Raw genomic sequence first — 17979 nt, 5'->3', positions numbered from 1 at the left:
ATTTTAGAGAGGTCTTAGGGAGGCTCACCTCTTTAGATGGCAATATTGTGCATTAGGTCACTTGCTGCAGGCTAGAGTAATCTAACACCGGTGCTTTTTTGAGGGGGGGGGACGTCCTGCTCAGTCTGCTGATTGGAACCCTGGGCATCTTCCCCAAAGTCATAAGGACCAAGACCAGTAATGGCGATGGCAGTGGGGGGACACTTCCCTGAATGCGGGGAGAGTCTTGCCCTTACCCATTCTAAAAGTGAACCTTTTCACGTGACAGTGTGAAGTCTTCCTCTGAATATAATTCAGAAGGGCCGTTCATCTCTGCCATCTGAAGCTGGTATCTGCTTGTGTCAGCCCTCCACACAGATTAGTCACTTGGTTTTCAAGAGACCCGTTTCCCAACTGCGATGCTCCTCACACCTTGATTGCACACTCATTAATGCATCCTGAAATACATACATATTTGGGGGGGCAGCTTTTAAGAGGTGGGAAATTGCTCCGTTGGAAAGACCTTGAAACTGAATGAATGCCGTAAATTCTCTCCGCCTGCCACCTTTAAGTTTTATTTTGGGGGGGGGGGGTCTCAGCCCTGTGAGCCCAGACTGCTCGCTTTGCTGAATGGACTGTGCTCAGCCCACAAAGCTCACCCACCCACCAAGCCAGTCACCCACTTTCTTCCATCCTGTCTCCTGTAGAGTGAAAACGCCAGTGAGGAGGCAGGGGAGGGTGAATACGTCAATCTGTATTCCTCCAGTCAGAGCAACGGGGAACTCCCTCACTCTGAAGGAGTAAGTAAAACTGCGGTTGGGGGAGACCTTTTTGCCAATATGTCTGGCTGCATGCTGGCTGGGCTGCTGTCGGAGAGGGGAGTGGCGCTTCTCGCAAAGCCTTTCTCCAGCCATGCGGTGCCCTGGGTTACTCCCAAGTAGGCCTGTCTGTTGGTGTGTGGGCTGCTCAGTGCTATTTGCTGGTGTTGCGCATGGCTCTTAGGGATTTGGGGAGCGTTTTTTTCAAATAGGCCTTGTGTTCTCTCTCCCCCCCCCCCCCGTGCCACTTACCATGTGCTTTTGCGGTGCTTTCCCTCCCCCCTCCCCCCGCTGTAAAACACTATGATAATTGGCTTCTATTTATATTTGATGAAACATTGCATTCATACATGGATATGAAAGGAAGAAGCTTTGTACCTGCTGTTCTGTGCTCAACAGAGATATATATGCCCAAGTTGGGTGTTGAATGAATCAGCTAAATGGGGCCACCTCTTTGGAAAACCAAATAATCAATCCAAAACTGTATTTTAACACAGTTCAACTAAGTGGCATCCTCTGCAATGGAGGCAAATGAAAAAGGTCTCAGGCCTTCAGAGCCATAGAGGAGGGACAGCTCACTCATTTTAAATCCAGGTGTTTTTCTGTTTTACTAGGAATTCCCAAGATCCAAACATAGGCAACAGACATTTACAGTTGAAAGATCCTGAGTCTAGGAATTGGTTTTGAATACCAGTACTGAACTGAAGCCACAGCCCCTTCTGCACACCCCCCCACACCCAGACTAGCTTATGGTTATCTTCCCCTGTTCCACCTGTAAGCTTTCTGCATTTCAGCAATATAATATAAAGGTGGATGGGGGGACGACGATGGCATGTTGTCGTTGCCTATGCTAAACAATCCTTTCTGATCTGCTTGAAGTCAACCAGAGATATGCCAGAAGATCCCAAACTACCCTTCCACCCCCATCCCGGTTTAAGCATTGTGATGACATTCTGGGGCCTTGAAATAATGTGATCAGAAAACAGTCCAGTCACTTAGTTGTTATATCGTTATCTGGGTACTAAAAGTGAACTCTCAGTGGGGGGGGGGCGCTCACATGCATCTGCATAAACAAGGTGTCACTATCTATGCCCAAGTGGGAGGCAGGGTGGGGAGGGGGACTCTGAAGATTTACAGAAGTATAGAAAATTTTGGTGGCGGGTGTTGGGGGAACTCTGTTCAGGAGTGCAGAAAGAGAGAAGACATAAGCATTCTCAGCAGGCAAATATTATTAAATAATAAAAGTGGGTGGTGGAATGGAGTACTCCAGCAAGGGCATGGTTGGCTGTTTGGAGCTCTTCCTCCACCCCCTTCCCACTTGATTGGCCAATGCCCTTCCCCATTTCATGTCTGAACTTCCTCTTCCTTACCGTGCACCAAAGTGATTCACACTTGTGGTTCGTGATACGGTCATAGAAGATGGTGGACACTAAGGAAGGCAGGTGCGGCCTGGCTGAGGTGGGGGGGAGGGCAGAGCCTCAGTCACCATAAGGACCACTCCTTTCCATGTTTGGGTAACCAGTTGCAAAGGAGGAACTGCGGGGAGGGCTATTCTTGTAGACAGAAAGCATGGAAGATGAGATATCAGGAGCTGCACTTTTCCCACTGCTCATCTCCGTGTTTCTAGTTGTGGGGGTCTAATCCAGCACTTGAAATAAAGGGTAACCCTTTGATGGCAGCAGAGACTTGTACTTTCTACTTCCTCCTGTGCTTTCCTGCTTAGAGGTGGCCTGCAGCTGTAGTCCATGTCCCCTAATTGAGAGGGGCCCTCTGGTCAGTGGCAGAGCCACATGAGTGCAAGTGAGGAGAGAGGATGAGAGAATGCCTGGGGGCTCAGCCATGTCCTAATGGACTTTTCAGTACCGAGATAATAGCCAAGGACTCATCAAGCCAAGTAGGAAGTAATCTTCCCATTCCTGCTACTCAGTTCTGGCCCATCGCCCTGAGATGGAAGCTTATTAAGCCTGCAATTTGGCATTCCCAAGTGGTGGGGGGAGGGCGGGAGTGATGAGGGGTTTTCAACTTCCTCCAAATGAGGGATTTGTTTATGCATGACTCTGATTTCTGCTGGGCTGGGAAACAACAGCTCTTCACTCCACTCATTGCTGTCAGATAACACCCACCCACCCACTCCATGATGCAATTTTAAAAGGTACATCGATGTTGCTCACGCGTGGCTGTTATGGACTTTGTTGAATATTTGCCCAAAGCCAATGGGTTGGCACCCAGTTGGCAATGATTTTAAAACTTGCCAGTGGTGATTGGCGTTCGATTTCATGTCACAATGACTCAAAGGAAACAATAACAGCGTGTGAGTCAAGAACAGAGAACCTCTGGCCATCCAAATCTTGCTGAAATATGAATGGCAGTTCCCATCATCCCTGAATATTGGCAAGGCTGACGGAGGGTCATGAGAATCTCTGCAGGGATACTGACTCCCAACCCCTGTTAGGTGACCGGGGATCATTCTGATTTCCCCAGGTTGGATTCAGTTATGTTATACTTGAGGGTAGACCCATTGACATCAATGGGCTAAACTTCATCCTAGCTAATGATTTTAGTGGGCCTGCTCTGAGTAAGACTCAAGCTACATCCACATCATACATTTAAAGCAGTATCATACCACTTAACCAGTCATGGCTCCTCCCCAGCCCAAGAATTGTGGAAAGTGTCATTTGCTTAGGATAAAGTGTCATTTATTTAGTTGTTAGGAGACCACTATTTCCCTCACACAGCTTCAATTCTCAGAGTTCCCTGGAAAGAGGGATTGGTAACTCTGTAAGGGCAATATGGTTGCCTAACAACTCTCAACACACTTTACAAACTACACTTCCCAGGATTCTTTGAGGGAAGCTGTGACTCTTTAAAGTGGTTTGGTAATACTTTAAATGTATAGTGCAGATGGGGCCTTCGTTGGATACTACCCGCGTTCTAACTGAGTTGTGCGTATTCTGTTGGTGTATTTAATTTGTACAGGTGGGTTAATTAGACACTGCGCATTGAGTTGGCACCCCTGGTGAGAGGTCCTGTGTTAATAACGCAAAGCTTGTTTCTTTTTGGCAGGAATCCCCAGCGATAAAAGACTGTCATGCCAAGGACTCTGCTTCTCTGAGCAGCACCCAAGGGAAGGAGAACCAAGATGAGAGTGAAAGGTGGGACTCCTGTTGCCTCTGTTTATATGTTTAGGGTAATCAGTTTGCTGGATATATGCATATTCTCCCTCAGGAAAAAGTCCACAAGAAATTTACAATGCAGTTTTGCAAAAGAATAAGTATTATTACCAGCTGGCTATGTTTTCTCAAAATGCAACTCATGCCTTCATATATTTGAAATCTGCCATCCACAACTGGAGATGGAATCTTGGTTGGAATTATTATTATTATTATTATTATTATTATTATTATTATTATTATTATTTCCATTTGACTTGGTTGAACACCTGACAGGGCTGCCTTCAGGTGTCTTCTAAAAGTCAGGTAGTTGTAAATTTCTCTGACATCTGACAGGGAGGGCATTGCACAAGGTGGGTGCCAGTACCAAGAAGGCCCTCTGCCTGGTCCCCTGTAACCTCACTTCTCACAAAGAGGGAACTGCCAGAAGATTTTCTGGAAGGGATGTAGGGGTGTCAAAAAACTTCTATCCTGGGGCTGGCAGGCTCAGCGGAGCAGCTTGGCCAAACTTCAAAACCAAGAGCTGGGAAATGGAAGGGGGGGCTGGGTTTAAGTCCCATATTCTTGAGTATAGAAGCTTGACATTTCCACCATGGCTCCTTTGAGTGTGTATCAGTCAGCTTGTCATCATAAGGCAGGCTTCCCCCTCATAACCCCATGAAGACTAGAACCTTCTCCCCACACACACACACACTTTTCTCGTGTGTGTTCATCACTTGTTAGCTTTGCCCTATCTCCACCCATAATCAATATGTTGATTGTGACCTCCTTTGGTCAGAGACCTACCTCTTGCTTATGTTAACATTTCTTTGAAACACTGTGGGCTAGAAACTTGGCAATAACTATCTCTTGTTCCGCACCCAGGCAACAGAAGTCAGCAGAATCTTCAGAGTCTTCCCAACAGGAGGAGGAAGTAGATGAACTGTCCTTGACTGACCACAATGAAATCATGGCCAGGTTGACATTGAAACAAGAGGTTAGTCCAGCAGCAGCATGGCTTTTATGCTATCATATTCAGGCCCGAATCAAATTGGATTGAGTGCTAAACTAAATGTCGGAGCTGAACCCTTGAGCTAATATTTTCGTGTTAGCAAGCAGCACAGCTGAGTGTCCTTTCATTTCACATAGAACCTTACTGCTGGATGGGACTTGTAAAACAGTAAAACAAGTTACTAGACCTTAGGGCTGCTGCAAGTTTTGAAACTTTGAAGAAATTTGTATTCACCTGGAAAAATTTTATTCATGGCCTGGGTAGTGAAGAGTTATCATCATAGGCCCAACCCCAAAAGCATGCTTCTGCCGTCACTACTGCTGTAAACTTTCTTTTATTGTAAGTGGTCCTTGGCAGCCAATTGTCAAGCAGAAAAGTGTTCTGCATTGGGTGCTATGAACACACACTTTGAAACTTATCTCCCCCCTGCCATTGAACTAGAAACTTTGCTTTCTTTTAAAATGAAAGCTGAAGTTCTTGGGGCGCCACAAACTGCATGCTATCACACAAGCAATGCTTGACAAGCAGCCTTCATTCCCAGTTATTCCCCTAAACGGCTGCTTTGGGTAAAGAAAGAAAGAAAGAAAGAAAGAAAGAAAGAGAGGGAAGGAAGGAAGGAAGGAAGGAAGGAAGGAAGGAAGGAAGGAAGGAGAGGGAGGGAGGGAGGGAGGGAGAAGAAAGAAAGAAAGAAAGAAAGAAAGAAAGAAAGAAAGAAAGAAAGAAAGCCCCAGTGGTTCCTCTGCCAGGCAGCCTGGCTCACTTGCTTTCCTGGGGCTCCAGGGAATGAGGCTGGGCCTTTGAAGCTCTCAGACTGTCAAGAGGTCCTGTCTGGAAGAGAGCAGCGATTGATCATTTGTGGGCACATGCTGCATGTGTTTTTTGAGCAGGAGGCAGGAGAAGTGCTCTGGCCAGCCACGATCCGCCAGCAGGCAGGGAGAAGCCATTACTCATATCTTAAGTGGAATTCCAGGAGCCTTGCCAGAGAAATAGCTCAAGGATTGTGTCATGAACATAATTTCTCTGATAGATGCTGGTAGCCATCCGCCAGCCCTCCTGGTGTTCTTTTCTATGAAGAGCCAGGCGCTATTTTGACGTCTTTTGCACATGTAACGCTTTAAAATCAGGTCTGTGTGGTATCTTTCCCCGCCGCTCAAAAAACCATTCCTCTAATTCAGGTGTGGGGAAGCTATGATCCTCCAGCTGTTGCTGAACTACAGTTCCCAACAGCCCCAGCAAGCGTGATCAATGGCCAGGGATGATGCAGATTGTAGTTTGGGGACATCTGTGGGGTCACAGGTCCTCCCTACACGTTCTCTAATGCAAGGATGGGCAACCTATGAGTAACTTCAGAATGTCTGAATGTAATCGCTGCATCCCTGTGGGGTCTGCATGGACTTTCCAAGTAACATCTTTATAGTTAATCCATTTCACTCAGCCTTTTGATGTACACCTTGAAGATCTGATCAAATTGTTCCTTGTGGTGGTGGGATCTGGCTCACGATACACCAAAGCCCACTCATACTGGCTCCCACATAACCTCCAGTGACAAACACATAGATTTTCCTTCTCCTCACAAGCCTCAAGAGTTCACAGGTGTCTGCCCACTCCCTTTAAGTCTGACAAAACAAAGTCAAGTTTGGGCTGGAGGTCACTTCCAGGGCGCTAGCAAGCCCAGATATCTCTCCACCCCCCAGCTCAAGACTCGGCATGCAGCGTGAGGAATTTCTGTGTGGCTTACTAGTCTGTTCAGGCACCAGGGTCTCCCAGAAGGCAAAGGCAGGGGCTCAACTCACTTCGCAAGCAGAAGGCCCCAGGTTCAATTCCTGGTGTTTTCAGGCAGGGCTAGGGTTGCCATGTGTCCTCTTTTCAGGGGTGAAATTTGAGACAAATTGCATTTATTTGCGTTGAATGGCCGTCATAGCGTCCTCTTTTTTGCTCTTTGAAGTATGGCAGCCCTAGCTGAGAGAAACCCACTACCTGAACCCCAGAGACCTGATTGAAGTTGGTCCTGAGCTCTTGGGTGATGGACTGAGTCAGTATAAGGCAGCTTCTTGTCACAGATGACAATGTTGAAAATGGACCAATGGTCTAACCTGGTGTGAAGGAGGTTTCCTTAGTTCCTGCGGAGCCACCTGAAGCACAATCTCCATTTGTTTTGCTTCTCATACAGGGCGACGACGGACCAGATGTTCGTGGCGGTTCAGGCGACATCCTCTTGGTCCACGCCACAGAGACCGACAGGAAAGGTATTGCAGAAGTGAGAGTGGCTTGCTGAAAACTCCCCACATCACTGTCACGTTTTGCAGATCAGGGCAGGCAGTATCCTTGAATCGGGGCAACACGCAAAGGAGGATTCTGCTTAGCTACAATCAGACAAGAGATAACATTCGCTGCAACAGTTATAGTTGTGTGCATCTGCCGAAGGCAGCGTGTTAGCTCCCTGTCTGCAAGTGGGGCCATTGTAGATTTCATTGGGGTATGCAGGCTTGTTGTTTGCACATCGTCAATCATTTCCATTTACAGTACAGTTCTGATTGTTGTTTTTGCTTAGTAAGAGCTTCGAAGTTGACTCTGCACTGCTCACATATTAAATTTGACTGCGTTCTATCCAGCTAGGTTCCACTCAAGAATTGGCTCATTGAAGTTAATGTACCTAAGCATCTTATCAATTTCTGTGGGTCTACTCTGAGTAAGACACAACCCACTGAATGGTGACTAGATTCCCATGCAACTGAACACGCTGAAGTTGCCCTTCTTTACTGTAATATTGTTTGCTACAACATCTCTTGTCTTGATTGATTTTGAGAGTTGTATTGGAGAATCATGATTAATGAAGAGTGAGTAAGAAATTTAATAGATACAGTTATTAGCAACAGCAACAACAACAACACACTGTGGTTTGGATGTTAGGGTTGTGTCTTAGAGTCATGTGTTCCAATTCTCTCTCTGGCTTCCTGACCCCCTAACCATGATCAGGGTAAACAGAGGCCATGTGTTTCTATTTTATTCTTCCCCTTAGGCATGTTTGCTAGGATGGATGAGCGTTGTAGTCCAAAACATTGAGAGGGCACCATGTTGGGTGAAAGCTGTTCTGTTGATTGACAGGTGTCTTATCTTATCTTTTCTTCTCTTCCTTCTTTTGTCCTCAACAGATTTGGTGCTGTACTGTGAGGCCTTTTTGACCACTTACCGCACGTTCATCACACCTGAAGACCTCATCAAAAAACTGCAATACAGATATCCTTTCAAACACTCAGCAAATCTCCCCACCCCTCTCTCCCCTGCCCTGATTGTGCAGTGTGTCTACCTTCCAAGAGGCAGAACCCCTAGTCAGTTTAGAACAATGTCAATGGGGCCCTTCCGTAGTGCATTGGCAGAATATCTGCTTTACGTGCAGAAGGTCTCAATCGCCAATGTCTCTGAATAAAAGACTCCTGCTTGAAATCCTAAAGAACCCTATTGTCTAGTTAGATGGACCATTGGTCTGACTCAGCATAAGGCAGTTCCTTAGGTTCCTATTTAAAATCAACTTTTTTCAGGAACATGAGGACCAGATCCTTGCTTTCATTTTAGGGGAAAGGCCATAGCTCAGGGCACCCGCTTTGCATGCCGAAGGTCCCAAGTCCATTCTCCATCCTCTCCAGGTAGGGCTGAGAATGTCCTTTTGCCTGAAACCCTGGAGAGCCACTGTCAGTCAGTCTGGGCAGTACTAAGCTAGGTAAAAGGCAGCTTTCTATATTCCTTTGGGTTTTCAGTTGCACCCAAAGATTCAAAAGAAGGTGGTGTGAAGAAGCTTGAGGTTTCTCTCTTCTTCCACCCCCCAGGAACCAGGTTGTATATCAGAAGAGGAATTTGTGAAGACTGGAGTCTTTGGACAAAAAAAAAAAGGGAATATTTAGATTTCCATTTGAGCTGGAAGGGCATTTCACTGTGGCCACTCTCTGGATGCTGTCATGTTTTTTCTCCTTAGGCACCCATCACATTCACAAGCTGAGACACAGCTATATTTTGAAATTTGCACTTTTCTGAATTTTATGATGCAGTTCTCCAGGCACAGAAAATGGGGGGGGTGGATTGGGGGTGGGAAACCTCCACCCTTTGGGCCAATCTTGGCACACCAAGGGGATCCAGTTTCACCTGCAAGGCCATTTCCCCACAAATAAAGCCCACCTACTGTCTTCACTGGTGATGTCAGCTGATGGGCAGGAACTTCTCCTTTAAGTGAGCTTCAGGAGAGCAAGCAGAGAAAAGGCTAAAGAAGCCCGTGAAGTGCAGGCTTCTTACCCATTCTCTCCCCACCACCTGCTTCAAGGAGAAGTGCTTAGTGGGACCATAGCAGGGAACCTGCATACAGAGCTACATATATATCAGGAGAAATGTGCATGGAAGTCGCTTGCTGTTTTCACATAGACTTTTTTTTGGGGGGGGGGGGGACATGTGTAAGTAGATGCAGGAATGGGTTGAGCTGAACCTTAAAAACGAAAATCAGAGAGTAACCAGAATTGACAGATTTATCCATCAGCATCTTTCAAAAGGGTTACCGTTTCTCTTTAAGGTTTCAGTGTAGATGGCAGTTCTTGGCAATCCGTCTCCTTCCCACAACCATCTTCTTCAGTTCTGGAGGCCAAATGAAGCCCTTCAGGCCTCTCTTGTCTGACCTTTGGAACTTTCTCCAGGTCACAACTCTTCTCTTCAGGACACACACACCACACACCTCTCACTGGCCTTGCAACAAAACCTGAGTTCTTTTGCCAAGCTGGAATGCATCCTTGAACTCTGATAGTGCCTCTTGCTTGCCTGGTTGGAGGGTAGAGTGTTGTGCGTGTGCAGGAACTTGCCTAATGTACAAAGATAAATTTTACATCCATTCCTCTGCCCATTCTTGCCACTGGCCCTCCTGTGTGGCCCCCACAAGGTATCCCATTAGGGAATATGGCCCTTGGGCTGCAAATGGCTCCCTGCCCTCAATCTTTCTGCAATGGTAGGGGTGTTTGTGGCTCTCATTCGCCTTTCCCCACCTTCCCTTCCACTCCTGCACACAAAGGGAGTGATGCCTTCCCTTAGTGTTGCAGAATGTCATCCTTTCTGCCTTTGTCCTAGGGCAATATATTTTTCTAAACCACCCACATTCTCCACTTGAGCGCATAGGCCTTGTGGCTTTGCCGGTCGTGTGCCAGCGTGTTCCAGAGGCATGGTGCCACACCTGGCTCATCACTGCCACCTGCTGCCAAGAAATGGTCCCTGCTGCTGCTGCTGATTAATGTGACGCAGCAGCCTCTGCACTGCCCTCCTCCCAGCTGTCGGTGGAAATCCTTTGCTCGTGGCCAGAAGCTATAAATCTATGCTCCCATCTGCACAGGCAGGAATGAGAGCAGCAGCATTCTTCTCTCAGGCAGAAGGCAGGAATGAAGCTGTGTGTGTGTGTGTGTGTGTGTGTGTGTGTGTGTGTGTGTAAAGCCCCCGTTCGCTTTTCTTTCTGCATCTCCTTGCTTTCTGTGACACCTCTCAGGGATGTGGGTTATTAGATCTGTACTGTTACATCTGCTTTGCCTTATAGGTTTCAAGCTGGATGAGAAGCAGAAGCTTTGGAATAGTAATAATAATAACAATAATATTTATACCCCATCTATTTAACTGAGTTTCCCCAGCCACTCTGGGCAGCTGGAAGCGGCACTGTGCTTTGGGAATAGGGATGGCCAACAGACTGCTGAGCTTTTCCTTTGTAATTATGACGACTAGCAACTGGCTATTATTTTTGCAGTGTGCTTGGGTGCACGTGAATCCCGGCATGTCAGCCAGGAGCTCTGGGTACGAGTCTTAGTAGAATGGGGTCTTTGAGCTCTTTGGGAGAAACTGGATCTGACCTTACCTGGGAGCATTTACAGCTAAGCCGGGCCAGGGAGAACCAAACAGGCTTCCTAGGTGGGCAGAGTTATCCTGGAACCAGGAAGATAACATGCAACTGTTTCTTCTTAGCCTGCTGCAGCCCAGGAATTGGGATCCCTTGGCCCTCCAGATGTCGCTAGACTCCAGCTCCCATTATCCCCAGGGGTGATGGGAGTTGTAGTCTTGTGTCATCTGGACTGGCAACAGGTTGGTGATACTTGAGTTTAATACTTCTCCCTGAGGCTGCCCACCCAGGTTCAGAACTGGAGGGTTCACTGTAAATGAGAGGTACCTTAAGGTCTTCTGCATTGTTTTGGTCCTTGCAACTCAGCTATGTCATGTTAGTCCTTTAACTTGCCCCTCAACATATGAGAAATTCTGCCACTGTCCAGACACCTTCAAGAAGCGAGTAAGCAAGAACACCTTCTTCGTTCTGGTCCGAGTTGTGGATGAGCTGTGGTGAGCGAGTTTTTTTCTCACTTTCTAATCACAGTTGCATGGATCTGAAATGCCAATCATTGCACCACATGGAGGAGACTTATCCTTACTCCCTTTGCAAGGTTACCCAGGGCAATGGACAGAAGTCCCTACAGTTCATGCTGATGAGAAACTACTACAACCCAATCACCACTACTGCTGGTCTTTATGTATTTTTCAAAGCATTAAACATGCATTAAGACAATAGAGAAGTTATTAGATCTGCACCATTAAGCTGCTTCGCAGCACAGATTTGGGGGCAGATGATAAGAGCATCTGCTTTCCTAAGTGGCACCATGCTTCATAACAGATGCAGAAAACAGAACTTTTTCTGCTGTGATCATGAGGACTTGCAGCTGGTTTTTGTGCCTTTTTAAAAATAAGCGAAAACTCACATCATCAGAATGAAGAGTTTTCATTAAATATGACCATGGCAGGAGCCGGCCTAGAGATTATCACCAGCTCTGCTCCTGGATCTGATGTTGGGGGTGAGGGGAAGTATTTTTCTCTTTATTGAAAGCAAGTCAGCCTCTGATATATATTTTTTCCTTCAATTTCCCCCCCCCCCACCCCAAAAGTCTGCCTCTGGCTGTAAATACAGGACCTTGTGCTTGTATTTTCCCTCCTCTCTTTCCCTCGCGTGCCATGTCTTTTTAGACAGCTTTTTGGGGTAAAAAGCACTGGTTATAAATGGTGTGGGTGAGTGCAGCACATGTACATATATACTGGCTGAAGGGGACTTGCCCTAGGTTTCTCACACATTTTCTTTCTCAGTTTGGTGGAGCTGACGGAGGAGATCCTCAAGCTGCTCATGGACCTTGTGTTCCGCTTGGTCTGCAATGGGGAGCTCAGCCTTGCCAGAGTCCTGCGCAAAAACATCCTTGACAAAGTGGATCAGAAGAAAATGCTGCGATACACCAACTCGATCAAACCTCTTGCGGCTCGATGGGTGGCAGCCAGGTGAGATGGTGCTGTTTTTGGTCTTCCCTCAAGGGAAGTATATTTGCTCAAATATCTTTTGCAAAATGTCTGGCACTTGCAAGGTTCAAATTGCTTTAATCATATGTAATTTCTTGCAAGTATTCAGTGGCAGAGTAGAATGCATTACTTGCAGTTCGTTGGAGTGAATTGTACCACACTTGAAGTGCTTCTTGGTGCCCACATTATTGTGTATGATTTCTTTTCCTCACTACTCTGGAGTACTTTTAGGTCAACAGGAAAGCAGTCCCATTGAGTGGGAACCTGCTAAAAAAGTTCAGGAAGCTGGGGGCGGCACCTATATATTTATCCTACCTTACTAGTTTCTGAGATGTCACCACATGTGTGCAAACATCCCTCTGGAACTAAAATGACTAGAAACTTGGGGAGGCTTAAAAAGGAAGAGCAAACTAAGACACTTCAGAGCTTGTGCATCACCTTTTTCATTCTTTCCTTGTCCAGACCAGGGACCCTCCACGATTTCCACAGCCATGAGATAGCAGAACAACTGACCCTCCTGGATGCAGAGCTCTTTTATAAAATTGAGGTATTACAAACAACATGTCAGAGCTGGCCTGTATTCTTGTAGAAGAAGCACCTAAACCATACTTAGAGGGAGAACAGCCACTGTCCCACAAGAAATACATTTTGTGAAAAGGTGAAAGGCTCATGTTAGCCCAAAGCACCACTCATAGGTGGCTGCCTGCTAACTCCACTGTTTTCTGGTTCCTGGGGTTACATTCACACCTAAAACATTTAAAACACATGGCTTCTCCCGAAGAATCCTGGGCACTGTTGTTTGTTAAGGGTGCTGGGAATTATAGCTCTGAAAGGGCTAAGCTCCTGTTTCCAAGAATGCTTTGGGGAATCACAAGACTGTTAACATGGGATAGATGTGCTTTAAATATATGGTGCGGATGTGATGTGTGCTGGCCTCCCTCCCAAACAACTTTTCCAGGGCGGGATGCAACTTTTTAATACACACACACACACACACACAGAGAGAGAGAGAGAGAGAGAGAGAGAGTTTTCTTTTTTAAATGTATTTTCTTATTATTACCCATACCAAACTATTGCAAAAGTAATATTGATTAAAGTATTAATATAAATTAGCCTTCCTCTCACCTTGAGCTGTATTTCAGATTCAGATTCCATTTCTTTAAAGCACACGTCCTATTCTACATATAGAATTAAGAATCTTCCACTTAACATAACATGCAATCTACTGTAAAATACAGCACTAATGTTCCCTTTACAGCATTCATTGTTGTTGTTTCTATAACCTATCATCAAAACCATTGACTCCATGAATTGGATTTGCATTTCATTTTTCTTCATTCATCTATCCATTCTTCAGCTGATCCTGTTTTTACCTTTAAAAGACCAAACCATTTTATTTATAGTTGGAACTGTCCTACTAGATTCCTGAATATTTATAAATCAAGTAAGCAGTTGCATGCATAGACATTTTGACAGTGCAGCTAGGGCAGCTCTCATTGTCAAGGGGAAGCCCTCCCTTCCCTGGACATATCTGTGTTTTCAGTGGCAAAAGGGACAATCAACTTTTGTCCCTTTTGTCACCTTTTTTTTTTTCCTTTGCAGATCCCTGAAGTTCTGCTTTGGGCAAAAGAGCAGAATGAAGAGAAAAGCCCCAACTTGACACAATTCACCGAGCACTTTAATAACATGTCCTACTGGTAAGAAAGACAAAAGAGCAACAAATCTCACTTCCTGTCTGGTTTCGGAGTTGCATATTTTGTTGGGAGGGGAAGCTGCATTGATGACAAGAGGGTGTGTGTGTATTTTGAGGGATCACAGGAAGGGCTGCGGTTCTGAGCAATGCACAAAGGAAGTCCCTGGTTTGTGGCTCACATTTTTTGACAAGAGGCAGGCTTTGGAGGTCTAAGAGGTTCGTTTTTATTCAGAGTAGCGCCATGAAGTGTTGTTTATCTGTTTACTACAGTTCACCTTTCTGAATGCAAGGTCGCCTACACAATTTTTCCTCTCCTTTCCTATATTTTATCTTCACAAAAGTCCTGTGAGGTAGGCTAGTGACTGGCCAACATTCCAGCATTCAAACCACTACACCAGGCCATGCTAGATGTGATCTCCAGGCAAAACATTCTCCTCCCCATGAAATCGAATCCGGCTTGTCCATACCCTCCCACCATAGCACTTTGCATCTTCCCACACCTGCATTAATTTGAGGGAAAGAACATTGCTCTGGTGGTGGAGCCTGCACTTTGCACATAGGTGATCTTATGTTTGATCCCCAGCATCTTCAGGTGAGGAAAGAGTTCTGTCTGAAATCCAGTCCTGGAGGGTCACTGCCAATTAGTGTAGTCTAGCCGTCACCAATTAGGTTCTCTATAGATGCCTTGGACTACATCTCCCATCAGCCCCTGCTGCCTGGGGCTGATGGGAGTTGTTGTTCAAAACAGCTGGAGGGCCCCAGGCTGATGTTCACAGCTCAGCAACAGAGTGTCTGCTTTACATGCAGAAGAATCCAGGTTCAGTCAACAGCATCTGCAGGTATGGGAAAGTCCATCTTCTGAAACCCAAGAGAGCGGCTGCCAGCCAGTGTAGACAATACTTCTTTTCTTTTTGAATAAATTTTATTAAAATTTGGAAAAAAGGAATACAAAAATTAATATCAAATATATTTTTATCAAAGCCAATCTAAATAAAAACACAGGCCATGAAAGAAGAAAAAGAAAGAGATAGGAAGGTAGAGAAAGCTTACAGGAAAAAGGAAAAAACAAAGAAGGGAACAGGAAAAAGAATTTCTGATTCTTCATTTGATTCTTCATATAATGTTGAGCCCTTCCCTTAGAAATTGCCTTTTCCCCTCTCACCAATCAACCCGCCTTTTGAGTTAGCACAATCTACTAGTCCTCAGGAAAGTTTGCTGGGGAAGACAGAGCCTTCCTCATCCTGCCAGGTTTTGGGGTGGTGGTGGGAAATAGGACAAGGCTGACATTGGGATCCCTGCTAGGAAAAATATAACGCACTGACTCACAAACATCAATAAATGTGTTCCACTGTCTGCTGTTCTGAAAGTGAGTGCTGCAGATTAGTTCCTGTGTGTAGGAGGTGCACATGCTTCTTGGTCATTGAGAAAGAGAGAGGAAAGCTTTTTGCGCAAGGGAGCAATCATTTTAAACAATAAACAAAACACCAAAAACAAACGGTAAACAAAACAACCAAATTTAACAATTTCCACATAGAATCATAAGAGCCAAAAAATTAACAGCAATGCCAGCAACAATCCCATCCACAACAAACCCCCTAAATGGCACCTCAGCCCAAGATTCTGTTCCACAGCCTCAGCTTTTGTAGCTGGAGACAGTCAGGACACTGCCCTCCCAGGCCAGGTGGAAAAAGGCCTGCAAGGCAGGGGGCAGGTCTTCCAGGACTACCAGCCAAGATGAATCAGGAAGCCAACATTACTGGTGCTTCAGCCAGCGCTTAGCAGCTCAGCAGGGATTCCTGATCAGAAACCTGCTTGAACTGTTTAATCCTGATGGCTGCGTTGTTGCATCTCTCCCAATCTGCAAACTCACAGGGTCCGCTCAATAATTATGCAGCAGGAGAAAGCCCAGGACCGAGAGAGGTTGCTCCTGAAGTTTATAAAGATCATGAAGGTAAGTCCTGCAAAGGGTTGCTATTACCACCACAAACATCATTGTGAGTGCCCAGGGACTTGGAGGTTTGAACCTCAGTGATGTCACAGCCTAAGGCTGAAGCCCGATCTAGGGATACACCTGTGTGGGTCAGACTGGAGATGCTTAGTGAATTTTGGCAGGTCCAAATTCCAAAGCAGACTCACCTGATCCACAGTTCAAGGACTAAGGTGTTACCAAATTCCAGGAAGTTCTACATCTGCCCACAGCCCAACCCTTTGGCCCTGACAAGTGGCCTTTCATTTCATTTTGTTTCATGTGTTTATATCCCACCTTTCCTCCAAGGAGCATGCGTGGTTTGCCCCCTCCCCATTTTATCCTCACCACAACATTGTGAGGAGAACCTTGTCGTTGGCTAAGCAGCAGAGTGACTGCCCCAAGGCCACCCAGTGAGCTTCCTGCCCAAGTGGGGATTTGAATCCTGGTCTCTCCAAGGCCCAAGCCCAGCATTCTAACTACTATGCCACACTGCCACCTTCTCCCCCCACCCCAGAACACCTTGGAACACCTCCAACCCTTCGTCCTCTTTTTTCCGTTTTGCTCCAGCACTTACGAAAGCTCAACAACTTCAACTCCTACTTGGCTATACTCTCTGCCCTGGATTCAGCACCCATTCGGAGGCTCGAGTGGCAGAAACAAACCTCAGAGGTCGGTTTTTCAATATATATCTTTTCAAAAATGTTTTCGTCCTATGTTTTCAAAAGTTAAAAGTCCAGCACTAGAAAGAACAAAGAGCAAGCATGGCTGCCTTTGTTTCCTCTTGACTAGTTAGTTAACATAAAACTACCATCTTTTCTGTCCAAGTTAATGCACTTCCTAAAATAAGCAACTTTGCTATTTTTACTCTACTAATATTTCTCTGTGTGGGATTGCAAAAGGTAAAGTCAGCTGTCTAGCCAAATTCAGAAGCCACACTCTGCATACCACAGAGGAGCTCACTCCCGCTTTGCTCTTCCCTGGTACTTTAAGCTCAGTCTTTGCTCCTTGAAGCAGATGAAGATGTTTTGTTTGAACAAAACCTTCCAGATGTTGTTAGACTCCTCCACCACCCCATCAGGCCTAGCCAGCCAGGGATGACAGAAGCTGTAGCCCAACCACATCTGGAGGGTACTGCATTGGCTAACATGTACACCTTGCCTTAAAGGCAGTGCTTTTCAAAGGAACCACTCAATGCCTTCTGCTGCCAGTTGTCAACTCGTTTTGGGTTTGTTTGTTTTTTGGTAAATAGCTTCTTATAGTATTTTCAACAGTGACGGTACATAAAAAATGACAACAGGAGCATAGCAAAAGAGAAGAGCAAAACGGAAAAAGAAAGAAGGGAGAAAGAAGGAGTGAGGTGGGGGAAGAAGGGAGGAAACCATAATTAAAAAAAAAAAAAAAACATATTAAGCAACTTCCCTGTTCCTTCCATCCACATTATAAAACAACAAACCAAACATTAAACATTTGGATCACCACAATTTCAGTATACATGAAAGAGAAGAACATAGCATATTACAGTCAGGTGTAAATCCAAATATCCCAAACTTGAGCAGACAGTTGTGAAGAGAAAGTTTCACTCGCTGTGTAAGAAATGAAAGAGTGCACACCATTTGAAAAGAGTCTGGCGCTGATAATCCTCCTCGTCAATATTTTGGAATGTGCGTGATTTCTCCTGTATAATCTCAATATTCCATAAAAGGTGGTATCCCTTATCTAGCACAAGATCTTGAGTTTCTTTCCAGTGGATTGCAGTAACAAGACGGGCTGCCACCAGTCATCAGCTGTTGATGGGAAACACTGTGTAGTAAAGTGTGTGCCCTTAAGTTTTTCACCACAACCATGAGAGCTAGTAGCCACTTGCTTTTTCGTTTTTATTGCTGTTTGCCAGGAATGAGGTTCTTGAGGTGCTAGATTCTTCTGTGTCCCATAGCAGAATACAGAGAGGTGCATCTTTTGCCTCCGACCCACCTGGATTTGTGGAGCATCCAAATGTGTTCAGTCTCTCAGAGAATTCA

General features: G+C 45.7%; 1 protein-coding gene across 20 annotated transcripts in view; it reads left to right on the top strand.

Annotated features, from left to right (window-relative positions):
• RAPGEF1 (Rap guanine nucleotide exchange factor 1) overlaps positions 1 to 17979 on the top strand; it is a 118159-nt gene that overhangs the window by 94392 nt on the left and 5788 nt on the right. For 5 of the 20 annotated variants that reach the window (XM_083721330.1, XM_083721327.1, XM_083721338.1 and 2 more), the window contains 10 exons: positions 3861 to 3949; positions 4832 to 4943; positions 7129 to 7204; positions 8111 to 8195; positions 11211 to 11303; positions 12096 to 12281; positions 12762 to 12846; positions 13902 to 13996; positions 15865 to 15943; positions 16529 to 16630. In XM_083721330.1, the coding sequence (XP_083577456.1) occupies positions 3861 to 3949; positions 4832 to 4943; positions 7129 to 7204; positions 8111 to 8195; positions 11211 to 11303; positions 12096 to 12281; positions 12762 to 12846; positions 13902 to 13996; positions 15865 to 15943; positions 16529 to 16630 (1002 nt within the window). Of the gene's footprint in view, positions 1 to 686; positions 780 to 3860; positions 3950 to 4831; positions 4944 to 7128; positions 7205 to 8110; positions 8200 to 11210; positions 11304 to 12095; positions 12282 to 12761; positions 12847 to 13901; positions 13997 to 15864; positions 15944 to 16528; positions 16631 to 17979 lie in introns of all 20 variants that reach the window. The other 15 variants (XM_083721328.1, XM_083721332.1, XM_083721323.1 and 12 more) reach the window with 6 other exon arrangements.

The sequence above is a fragment of the Podarcis gaigeae genome (genome assembly GCF_964106915.1).
Source record: "Podarcis gaigeae genome assembly, chromosome: Z".
Lineage (NCBI taxonomy): Eukaryota > Metazoa > Chordata > Lepidosauria > Squamata > Lacertidae > Podarcis > Podarcis gaigeae.
This window is presented reverse-complemented; position numbering and strand designations above follow the sequence as displayed.